The following is a 12412-nucleotide window of genomic DNA, read 5'->3' on the forward strand; positions in this document are numbered from 1 at the left end:
AAACCGGTCTGACCTAAAGACCGGTTGGTGTGGTTTAAGACCCTTGGGGGCGGGTCTGACAACAGTCTCCAGTAAAGGCGGGCCAGGGGGAGACCCTTAGCTATATAAAGTTACGCCCGAGCCTACTTACTGTGGTGTGTCATAACTGGGAAGGTTCCTAGGATACCCTACGCCGGCAGAGCTGGTAGGGTTTGTGAGGCCCCGGCCCCTCTTTCCCCTTGCGCTCGTATAAGCTCAAGGGTAGGGATCTTCCTTTGTTTCCCCTTTCAGTGAGGTGTAGGCGTAGTGAGGGGGTTATGGGGGGAGAGGGGGGTAGGTGAGGGTTGGCACAAGTCTGAGGGTGAGTGCTGAAGGGAGGGGGAGAGTGAGGAGGGGGGGTGGGGAGGGGAGGACAGGGGAAGGCTGGAGGGGGAGGGGGGGAAAGCAGGGGTGGGAGGAGGAGGGGATAGTTCACATACTTGTCCTGCATAGTATTCCTTTCAGACAATATGAAGCATATCGAGTATACAGTACGTGTGCAGTAACAGTCAGGTTAGGTATAAACAATATTGATACAAAACTGTTCTTTTGGAACAGCAGAAAGCATATAAAGCATATAAGATATACAATGCAATACATATCACAAACAGGTTAGACATTTGCAGCATCCACGAGAGGCTATAGAATCTAGGCATCTGTTAGGGTGAGAGTGGTATCCGTTACCTTAGAGAGGTTTTTCTCTTTGGCAGTGAGGGGGGGGGAGAAGGGGGAGGGGTGTATGAGCAAGCTAGGGGTTAGGGTCAGCATGTGGTGGCTGGCCTTATACGGACCGCCTGTAGCATGTAGTGATCAGTGTTGGTACGGCGCCGCTTTCCTAGCGTATACTGTGGGGATGTAATAAGAGACCATCCATCTCTCTTTTTGTATGTGTTGAGCAGTATTGCGGGGGGGGGTTGGTAAAAGGAGGAATGGGGGAGGGAGGTGGAGGCCTCGGAGGTAGGGTGGGGAGATCTGGGGGGGGCAGGAGTGAGTTTAGCTCTATTCCGCAGGTCACGTACAGGGTGTGCAGAGCGCAATCAATTAGTCATTAGGAGTTCACAAAGTTTTGAAGTTTCCAGCCACCCACTGCTCTCTGCAGCTAGGTTGGCGCTCAACCCTCTTTGCCCTTTGTAGTTAGGATCAGTTTTTGTGGTGGAGCGGGATAGATTCTTGGTGGGGGGTGTGTGGTGGGGGGAGTAGGGAGGGAATGGCTAAGGGAGTGGAGGGGAAAGAGAGGGAGAGTGGGGGGGAGGGGAGTGGGGGCGATACAAAATATGGGGAGGGGTGGTAGGGGGAGAGGGGGGAAGAGGGGCGAGGGGGTTGGGGGGAGGGGGGTTCGGAGACTCATCGTGATGGACTTGTTATTGGGGGGGGGAGGGGGTTCGAGGTGGGGGGGAGAAGGGGTTGGGGACTCCTCTTGATGAGCTTGCTATTGGGGGGTAGCGCGGCTTTGGGTCGGGAGGGGGAACATTGCTGACCTTGGAACATGTGGGAGGAGGTGGACGGGACATGTTGTAACAATGGTGTATGGTCTGGTGTAACAATTGTACAAACCCTGTCTTTCGGCGTTTGTCTGCTGGATATCCGACTTGCGCTGCTTGGGCTCGCACGGGGGGGGGGGGGGAAGGGGTCTGGGCGTCCTGAGCAGGGGCAGACAAATTGGCAAAGCCCCCGCAGTTGAGGGGGGGAGCGCTGGGGAAACCGGAGCCGGGAATGAGAAGGGGGTGAAGAGGGGATCTTCGGAAGGGTGCCGCCGGGGAAGTCTGGCGGTCTGTGCCGGATGCCGTCATTATGCTCAGGTGATACAGCCATCGCCATGTTTAGGTGGTACAGCCGTCGCTGGTGGGAGCCTGTCGCGCAGCGTGATGACGTCAGTCGGAGCTCGTCTGGATTCGGCGGGGATCGTCTCGATGGTGTGAGGCCTCCTCGGGTGCCATTTTGATGAGCGAGGCAGCTGAGCGACCGCGGATCGGAGGAGATCCACGTGGGAAGGTATGGACGCTCCGGCCGCCATCTTGGGGGAACTGCGGAGCTGGTGTCGTCGTTCAGTCAGGCGGGGCTCGTGATCCGCTGTGGGGCTCCGGAGTCAGCTATGCGGTGTCCAGTTGCTGGCGTGGCATCGTTGAGGCAGCAAGGACTGTCTGTGAGTCTGTATCTGGGCTAGTTCTCCGATGAGCCTTGGATCGAGGGAAGGCCACGTGGGGAGGTAAGGATGCACCCGGCGCCATTTTGAGGGCTGTTTTTTGTGGGTAGGATGGTGGTGTTCTTCTGGATGGAAGTTGTGGCTAGATCTGTTTGGCCCCTTATTTTTCTCGGATTTGCCTCTCCGAGGTCCTCACAGGTATGTCGTCCTTCTCTCGTGTCCGGTCACCAGCTGAGTGGGCAGGCTGGAAGGGATCATCTGGGAGGCCCAGGACTTTAGCAAGGTGTTCCATGTCCTCAGGATGCCTTATTGTTAGATATTTGCCCTTCTGGGAGACAACCAATTTGAAGGGGAATCCCCATTTGTACGTTATCCCCTTTTCTCTCAGGAGTAATGTTAGGGGGCGAAGAGCCTTGCGGCGATCAACAGTTAGTTTAGAAAGGTCGTTGTAGACCTGTAGCTGTTCGCCTCGGAACGTGATCGTGTTTCTCTCCCTACTTGCGCCGATCAGCTTGTCTTTGGTTGAGTAGCTGTGTAGTTGCACGATCGCGTCCCGTTCTCGATTAGGGTCCTCAAGGCGTGGGCCCAGAGCTCTATGCGCTCTGTCAATCTCTAGGTCTCTTGGCTCGAGGTCTGGGCATAGGAGAAGGAAGAACTCCACCAGCTAGGCCCGCAGGTGCGCAGGTAACACCGCCTCAGGGATGCCGCGGATGCGCAGGTTCTGGCGGCGATCCATGTTTTCCTGGTCTTCTAGGCCATCCCGTAGGGTATTGATTTCGTGGCCCAAGCGTATGATTTCATCGTCGGCCTCTGATTGATGATGTAGGGCCTCGTCGAGCCTGGTTTCTAGCGTGGTGGTACGCTCCTGGAGGCCATTGATATCCTGCCGGATTTCAGCCACCGCTTCCTTAATGTTAGTTTGTAGTGAGCGCTGGAGCTTGGCGTGTAGTTCCTCCAGGTACGTCTTCGTGATTCCACCATCTGCGGGTGGGGGGGACTCGGCGGGGCTTGTTGGGTCCGGGAGGCCTTGTTTGCCTCGTGGGCCCGGAGTCTGGGCGCCATCTTGCCGCTTTCCTCCCGCTTCAGTTGGCCGCTTTGTGGGGGTAAAAAAGTTGCTAGCTCCCTGGGTCGGGGGATTTTTCCCCTTATTTGCCATCCTGCCGGGTTTAGGAACCTTTTAGGGGCTTTTTATAAGTTGTTGGTCGGGCTAAAACTCCTTAAAAGTTAAGTTTATTCAGAAGGGTCTCAAGAGCTCTTCCTCTACCCGATTGTCCTGGATGACGTCATCGACACGCCCCTACCACTGCATTTTTAACTTAATATTTCTTAATAGTCAGTATGTTATCTAATATTCACTGAAATAATGTTGAGATAATCAAGGTCTGGCTGAGAGTAAAGCCAACTTTGTGTGTGACTTATTTAGCGTTAACATTAACAGACTTTCGTGTGTCTGCAATGTGAGGATAACAGATCATTAGCATATTATTTGCTTTGAGTAACACAATTATATAATATAGTTACACACGATTTCAATTAGTAACACTAGCTTATCATTAGGTTATTTGCTTTAGTGGATAGGCGTTATGATTAACCTAACATTAACCTAGGTTAAATAGGCTATGTGAGCTTAGTGCATCTGCCCCTAACTATTCAGATGACTATAATCTTTGCTTCCGTATTGAATTACCTTATCACCCATTTGTTGTATACGTATGTGCACAACCACCATACACTATAACATTTCACAATAATATTTGTACACTATATATACACACTCTCTTACTAGAACTTTATCAGTAATAATTACAGATCACCCTCCCGCACAAAACACCCAACACAAACACCTGTGTGACAAGCTGGATGAGTTTTGTTTTCTCGTCAACACTTCTACTCAGAAGCGTTGCTAGATTTGGAAAAACATGATTGCAAATCCAAGAACTACAAACACAGAATGGTTTGGGTTTATAAAACAGAACTGAACAAGCTGTCCTAAAGATTTGCAGAGCACCCTCAAACATAGGCCGTGCGTTATATACTCTGCATGAGACCTTTAAACTCCATTTGTTAACCCCTTCATGTTTACTCATTACACTGCACGAGGGGTTGACAAATGGCAGTGAAGTGATCTTGCTTGTAATGCAGCGTTTAGAAACCTGACGTACAGAGATGCATTGTGGTTTTTTTTATGGCAGAATCAAGGAGTTTGAGCACCTAGAACAGGACCTGCACAAAGCCAGAGACGCAGCACGCAATGCGAAGCAGAGGCTCCTGGACCTGTCCACCCTGCATCATCCTGTGAGTCCTATTGCTTTCTTCAAGTCTTTTTACACTACAGATGTAGTAGATTAGTGGTATGATATTGATACTGTTAGGGTATCGGTGGTGTAGTATTATGGTAGATAACCTTTCAATATATGGTAAAAAAATATAAACATACAATATATCATTTTTATATGCTTTCTATCAATAATGTAGCTTTTTTATTTCTTTGTTAATACTTTTTTTGGTGGGGAGGGGGGGAAGAACGACCTTGATTGGATATGCTTAAATACACTGTTAATATCACTCAGCCCTTGTCCATGTTACCAGTGAGTTACAATTGATTGTGCGTCCATGTAAAATGGGAAAACCATGAGCCCTACTAATACTATGCACTACCTCTGTAACTCTAACATGTGCGGCATTTGTACTCTGCTCATTTACTTTTTTTTTTAGTCGGCGACAAAAAGTCCTCCAGTCGATAGCACAGAAAGATGTTCCGAGAATAGGACGTTACGGCTCGATGGGCCCGATTCCGATTTCAAGAGATTATCATTGGAAATAGAGATGGAAAGGTCTGTATGGTGCTCCCTGCTATAGTTTTTAATGGGAGAAGGTAATTGTGCCATAAATCATATTATCTTTTGGTGTGCATCCAGTCAGCTTTTAGGCCGTTTGACCGGTCTTTTATTCAGAAGACATTTGCTGCTGTGGAGAATATGAATTCCAACATTATAACGTGCTCCATGTTTACTATACCATAAGACCCCTTTCATTTCAGAGCCGGAAGACCCCTTACAGCGCTTCCCAGTAAATTGGCCATAAGGTGTCTCCAGTGCTGGCATGTGTCCTGTAGCACAGTTTAGTAGTTACAGCCTTAGTCCCCTATTGAACATGGTCTGCATATTATTGAGGGTCCGCATTTTATTCATTTGATTAGAGCTCGGGGGTTCCCTGACAAAAACAGAAGTGGCCTCACAGCATATTGCGTTGTGTAATTTGCTGGGTATACATGCGCTTGTGTTAGTGTGAACCCTCTACTTTTAGCTCTTAGACTTATGACTATTGCTGAGGCGGTGCCGGAGTCGCTCTTAATAACCTACTCGGCCATAGAGAAGAATACGGACACGGTATACGGGTGAAACAACAAGTTTACTTAGCCACTACTAATTCGGGTAACCTGTGATCCCGAGCCGAGGATCACTACAGACAGTGTGCAATATAACACAGTCCCCTATGATGCTGCACGGGTGTGAATCATTGACAGTGGTGCATTAGCCACCCAAACCTGGGTATGTTGGCTTGTGATAGTGCAGGAACACAGAGGGAGCTCACGGTGTACTCATTGTTGCAGGCCTGATTCGGTGCTTCGGTACCACTGTGCTTTATAGCCATTGAGGGTTCCCTCGACGGTACTTGAACTCTCGATCACGTTCGGACTATAACTCTCTTCCTGCTTCTAGGGTTGCCAGGTGTCCGGTATTGAACCGGACAGCCCGGTATTAGGTTACATATATGTGTATGCCGGTATTACCTCTCTGGACTTAGTAACCAATCGTGGGATTTCCCCTGAGAAGGGATAGAGCAGGGCTGCTGCTGCTAGGGGGCTGGCAGCTTCCTCCATCCTGATTGGCTGCATTACACAGCAGCAGCCAATCAGGAGGAGGTGGCAGGAGCCTGGGGGTGGTGCTAAAGAGTGGAGGAAAAGCGTGGAGCAGAGAGTGGTGGGGCTGTGACCTGTGTCTCCTGTCTCCTTTGTGCTGTGTGTATTTGTTCTGTTTTGTCCTGGTATGTGCTGTGTGTATTTGTACATGTACTGTTTTGTGTGTGTTTTTTATCTGGCTGTTCTGTAGGGGTGATAATGACATGGGGGGGGGGGGGTAAGAGAGGATGAAGGGAGGGGGTGAGAGGATGAAGGGGGGGTTTGAGAGGATGAAGGGGGGGGTGTGAGAGGATGAAGGGGGGTGTGAGGATGAAGGGGGTGTGAGAGGATGTAGGGGGTATGAGAGGATGAAGTGGGGGTGAGAGGATGAAGGGGGGTGAGAGGATGAAGGGAGGGGTGAGAGGATGAAGGGAGGGGGGATGAGAGAGGATGAAGGGAGGGGGGATGAGAGAGGATGAAGGGAGGGGGGATGAGAGAGGATGAAGGGAGGGGGGATGAGAGAGGATGAAGGGAGGGGGGTGAGAGGATGAAGAGAGGAGGGTGAGTGGATGAAGGGAGGGGGTGAGTGGATGAAGGGAGGGGGGTGAGTGGATGAAGGAAGGGGGGGTGAGAGAGGATGAAGGGTGGGGGGTGAGGGGATGAGGGGAGGGGGTGAGAGAGGATGAAGGGAGGGGTGAGAGAGGATGAAGGGAGGGGTGAGAGAGGATGAAGGGAGGGGTGAGAGAGGGTGAAGGGAGGGGTGAGAGAGGATGAAGGGAGGGGTGAGAGAGGATGAAGGGAGGGGTGAGAGAGGATGAAGGGAGGGGGGTGAGAGAGGGTGAAGGGAGGGGTGAGAGAGGATGAAGGGAGGGGTGAGAGAGGATGAAGGGAGGGGTGAGAGAGGATGAAGGGAGGGGGATGAGAGGATGAAGGGAGGGAGGGTGAGGATGAAGGAAGGGGGTGGTGAGGATGAAGTGAGGGGGGTTTGAGGATGAAGGGAGGTGGGTGAAAGGATGAAGGGAGGGGGGTGAGAGGTCACATGCCCAGAGCACATTGGAGAGGAACCTGCCAGGGGGAAGTGTGAGTTTGTGGAGCTCATCACACAGGGGGTTATATCGGATTACTTGTTTATGTGTCACCTGCACTTTGTATGATCCTGGTCACTTTATCTTCCTGTTCTTTTCCAAGATGTACTTGGACAGAAAATGAAAAAATTATTATAGACTAAAAATGTTAGATCTTTCAGAGAAAGCTGGCTTTCTAGTCGATCTAAATTCTGGGTTTAATTGGTTTAAAAAATGAAATCCCTCCAGCCTGCCTCTACTAGTGAAAGTGCCGACTGTAAACTGCAAACTATGGGGAGCTGACAGCATTTGGAAAGCCTTTTTGCATTTCAAATTCAAAATGCTTTACAGAGCAGCTGAGAACCGCTGTGAGTTGCCAGGACCTGGTAGTTTGAGGAGGAAGATTTGCCGATGCTGTATTGAGAATGCTTGTGGGTCAGCCAAGCACCTTTCCTGGTTCCCTCTTCTACCTTCTCATGACCGCACCTTTACATTTGCTGTCTGAAATAAGAGAGTGGTAAATGCAAAGATTCTTTTTCTAGGCAGAATCTGTGCGGTGGGGAGACAGGCACATTGCAGCTTCTGTCAGCAGCTGTCCCCAGTTCTTTAGTGAAACATGTTTTTTTAAATGTGTCTGTCCATGGACGTGTGGCCCTCTGATAAACATGTGTGCAACTACTAGCCCTTCCTATCATTAATGGCATGGGCAGTCCACGTACAGTGAATAATTGAAGTGCAATGTTTGTGATTTTGACGTTTACACCCCAAAATTGAGAGTTTTCAGACAGTGGAGAAAATGTACTGCCATGTCTTGGTTAATGAAACCAGGTCACGTCGTTTCTGATTTATCTGGCTTTCCACTGTCTTTAGGTTGGACTATCTGGAAAAGAGTAAACAGCTGGAAAGTCAACTGAATGGGCTGAAGTCAGAAATCCAGGCTCTGAAACTGGAGGACAGGCAGCTGAGCCTCCTCTCCCTGGGGAATGGCACACTCAGATCTCAAGACAATCTACGTGGAAGTGTGAGTGCATCTTTGTTCTTATTATCCAACGTATTAGCCGTATTGTATAAAACGTTCTCTAGTTGGGGTGCATATTACAATATGTTCTAGGCTTTTTTTATATTGCACTCTGTAAAACCCCCCAACATTTTGAGAACAACTTTAGACAATGTAACCGTCTTCTTTAAACAAACAAGATAATATATTTGCTTGATTTGGGATTTTTAGAAATGAAGAAGAATTTTTTTTTCCATCTGGGCCTCTGAATTAGGGTTCAACCACCCTCAGGCACACCCTGTCTGTTAAACATGTATCACACAAAAGAGAGAAGCTAAAAGAAAATCAAACCCCTTGCATGTCTCACTTTACGATGTGTATAAACTACTTCTTAGGCCTCGACCAGGCTCCCTGCTTGCTCGCTGAGGCGCGCTGAGGCTCAGGGAAAGCGTGTGCTTTCCCTGGCCTTGCGGTTGCTTACTGCACGCGCTGTCAGGGGGCGGGCCGGGGGCGGGCACGTGATGTCACGGAGCTGGTTCGCCCTCATTGGGCGAACCGCTCACGTGACTGACATGTCGCGCCGGCAAGCGGGGGAATTTTCAATTCCCCTAAGACGTACGCTTCTGCGCGCTTGCGGAAGCATAGGTGAGCCCCTACTAAAGCCGCTCTAATTGCGGTTGTAGGGGCTCAGTGCTGAGCGGGATTGGTATTTGGCCACAATAAAGCCAACTTTTGTTGGCGGGCAAAATTTCACTCAAACGCGCCATATAGTAGCTCCGATTGGTGCGTACATGCGCATCAGAGCTACTGGAATCGTGCGTGTTTTTACACTGGCGAAATCACGCTTCTCGCCACCCCTCTGGCTATAAATTTTGGAAATTAAATAAGTCTGGCGGATTTGACTTTTCCCGCCAAGTTCTCGCCACGAACTCTTTGAATGCGGACATTTTTGCCACAAACCTGGCGAAAATGTCCTTACCGTACCTCTCTGCATAAGCCCCACTGTTCTTAAAACGCCTCCCACTTAAGGCTCCTCCTCCTCCCACCAAATTAATTTGGAAATATATATGAGCAAATAATACAAACGCAAAATATCTTGTTGTTAATATATATGATGTCCTTGCTCAGTTATCTCAATGGGAACATTGTTCTTTTTGCGCTACAGGGGTTTGGATATCATACGCATTATCACTTTTTAATAGCATTTTAGGAAAATAGCACATTTTGACTGCAAGGACACTTTAGGGTTTTACAATTGATAGAACCATGGTCTTTTTCATGTAGTGCTAGACATACCGGGGGTGCTACTGTAGATCCACGAGAAACCCTCAATATGACAAACACTGTACCTTCATCCTCCATAGTGACAAATACATAGATAGTGTGTAATTCTGGGTGTGGGTGTAGCATTATGGCCGCAAATGTCAGGGATGTGATGTCTCAGGCTGGGACCTAGCATGAGCTTTGAGTTACTCGGGACAAGGCATTCTGGGACATATTTACTATTTAATCATTACGGCAATGCTCTGCCCTTAAACATATTGGAACAAACCTTATTGCCCATTCACTTGAGAAATGTACTTCAAAGGGCGATAAGGTCTCTTCCAACGCAGTAATGTGTCTTATGGAACGGCACCACTTAAATTAACAATCACTCGTGGCCACATTTACTCATTTTGAGTCTTTAAAATGTTTGTGTTGGGGTTTCACAGTTAGTGATCTGTAACAGTATAAAGTGTCACTATTATGTACAGTACACATGCAATAAAATGGCTACAGAACATCCAGCGGCAGGAAGCTTACTGCAAATATGAGGGATAAAGAAGAGAAGCTAATTTAAAGGTGTTAATTCCCTATAACCTGCTGAAGTCTTGGTAAAATATACAACAGATGATGATTGTGTTCCTCTCTCCTTTTTTTGAAGGGCACCCTTTGGAGGCAAACATATGAAAGAGACTATACAAGTCCCTTCTCTGTCTCTCCTGTCTATGCAGTGAGTACAGTCCACAGCTGTCCAGATCCAGACAGCACTCCCTTCGGCACACTGACCAGGCCTGTCCACACACCATCGAGCTGCAGTCTTGGCAGAGGAACCAGACAGAAGGCTAAGCAGGTAAAAGCCCTCTGCTGACTGCTCCACACAGCCCTAAGGCCGTGCGTATAGTCGATGGCGACGGCGACACGACGGGTGACGTCACCCGTCATCACCAGCGAAAGTTATATTTCGCCGGGTGGCGGCGTCGCGGGTTTCCGGCCATTTGATTGGTTCAAGGGCCGTCACATGAGACGACAGCCCTTGCAAAATCAAATTTTGCCGGCTGCCAGTTTTTGCAACGGCGCCGTCGCTCCGTTGCATTGTCGCCGTTGCTCAAATAGTTTTGCAGGCCCAGCTTAACCCATTCTTTGCCCCCAAAAACATGACACAATTTGGTGATTTTCCAATATCTTCTTGGGACTCACTGGCCACACAGGCCTTTAGGAATAGACATACGCACTTGTAATTGTGCCTAATTTGCATGTGGGTTAGATTTTTTTATGGTGGGTCCCAAAACCTGCTCTGGCTCAGGGCCCCGAGGAGAGGTTTTAGAACCACTGGGTTCTGACTTCTAGCACATTTCCCTTCACAAAGTGTATGTTTCTGGTGACAAAACATCTGCGGCCAAAATTATTTTTTTCAGGTGGATTGTAAATACAATAGAAAATGTTTAACCTTTAGATATCACTGTTCTGATGTTCTCCTCTATTGCATTTGAATCCACTTTAGGCTGAGAAGTATGATTTTGACGTTATCTATATTTGAAGACAGATCAAGGAAAGGCAACCCCCACCTGGTAAGAGAATCATTTGCACCACTTCATGGTTTTTGGCTCAGTTTGCATAGACTTTCGAAGTTTGTTACAAAAAGCAATAGAAAAGATATCTACAACTTGTTTTTGTTTTTTAACCTGATCTTTGCCACGTGCCATGAGCTAATGTGTTGTTTTGATTGGGAAGATGCAGCCATCTATATCTCTAAAAAATGAAAACGTTGTTTGTTTGCTGTGCACGTTGTTTGTTTGCTGTGCTTATGGGCAATCTGATTGATCCGTTGGTCTGTCACTCACCCTCTGGCCAATCAGATTGGTCCGTGACCCGGCCCCGCACGCCTCTCATTGGCCTGCGTGCTTCTATGACCTCACCCAACTGCCACACTCTCAGCCGCCGTTGACACAGCTCGGGGGAGGGGAAAAACACAACCACCCAGCCACTCTCCTCTTCTCCTTCTCACCCCGCGGCCCGGACCGCCGGCTCTCCCCCCCCATCACCCACAGCTTACCTCCCCGCCGGCTCACCCCCCCCTTACCCGCAGCTCACCTCCCCGCTACCTTCCCCCTCGGTGCGCCTTCCCCCCTCGTGGCGCCCTTAACCCTGCTTAGCTGCTGTTCGGATCGGCGGCCGTTCCACTCTGCCTCCCCCCCCCATCTCCTGTACACTGTGTGTACATGCCTTTCCCTTCAGTCACCTTGCCCACGGCGCTCCCTTGGTTGTCCACGTGGGGCGGGATATGGGTGGGGGGTGGTTTTGCGCAGTCACAGCTGGCGGGAGGTGGGGAGACGCCTGTTCGGATCGGCGGCCGTTCCACTCTCCCTCCCCCCCTCCTCCTGTCCACTGTGTGTGTGTGTGTGTGTGTATGGGAGAGTGTGTGTATGTGAGAGAGAGACTGTGTGTGTGTGTGTGTGAGAGACTGTGTGTGTGTGTGTGTGTGAAAGAGACTGTGTGTGTGACACTGTGTTTGCGTGGGGACGACACTGTGTGTGTGTGACACTGTAGGGGGGGGGACTGAAGCTGCGCAGGGGGGGGGGCGTACAAAGAGAGAGGGGGGAGCGGGAATAGAGGGGGAGTGGAGAGAGAGGAGGGAGCGGGAAACTTTACTCCCGGGCAACGCCGGGTCTCTCAGCTAGTTTACTATAAAAGCAACGATCACAGAAAGACAGGTTAATGGTGCTGCAGCAACAGTGCAGTACTTTCTCTAACTCTTAATACATCAGGCACAAACCTGTAGTTGCAGAATATTTGTTTTTAATTTGCTGCTATGTTTTTGATGATGTTCAGTAGTACCTGCCAACTACCAAGTGCCTTTCAGATGAGGAGACTGTATAGCTGAAGTATTTGCATCTTCCTTTAGCTGCTTTTGAGATTCTCCAGTACGTGGTCTGAACTATGCTCGTTGTATGACCAGAGGCATATCAGATTTTTATCAGAGCTGCATGCTTTTCAACTGTACACTATTAGTGGAGGCAGGGTCGCTG

General features: G+C 49.3%; 1 protein-coding gene across 3 annotated transcripts in view; it reads left to right on the forward strand.

Annotated features, from left to right (window-relative positions):
- The window catches only part of LOC142489353 (merlin-like), a 216878-nt gene that overhangs the window by 203247 nt on the left and 1219 nt on the right, over positions 1 to 12412 (forward strand). For all 3 annotated transcript variants that reach the window (XM_075589936.1, XM_075589935.1, XM_075589937.1), the window contains 5 exons: positions 4354 to 4456; positions 4877 to 4995; positions 7997 to 8147; positions 10048 to 10236; positions 10888 to 10954. In XM_075589936.1, the coding sequence (XP_075446051.1) occupies positions 4354 to 4456; positions 4877 to 4995; positions 7997 to 8147; positions 10048 to 10236; positions 10888 to 10923 (598 nt within the window). In that variant the 3' untranslated portion in view covers positions 10924 to 10954. The remainder of the gene's footprint in view (positions 1 to 4353; positions 4457 to 4876; positions 4996 to 7996; positions 8148 to 10047; positions 10237 to 10887; positions 10955 to 12412) is intronic.

This window comes from Ascaphus truei, chromosome 3, assembly GCF_040206685.1.
Source record: "Ascaphus truei isolate aAscTru1 chromosome 3, aAscTru1.hap1, whole genome shotgun sequence".
NCBI lineage: Eukaryota > Metazoa > Chordata > Amphibia > Anura > Ascaphidae > Ascaphus > Ascaphus truei.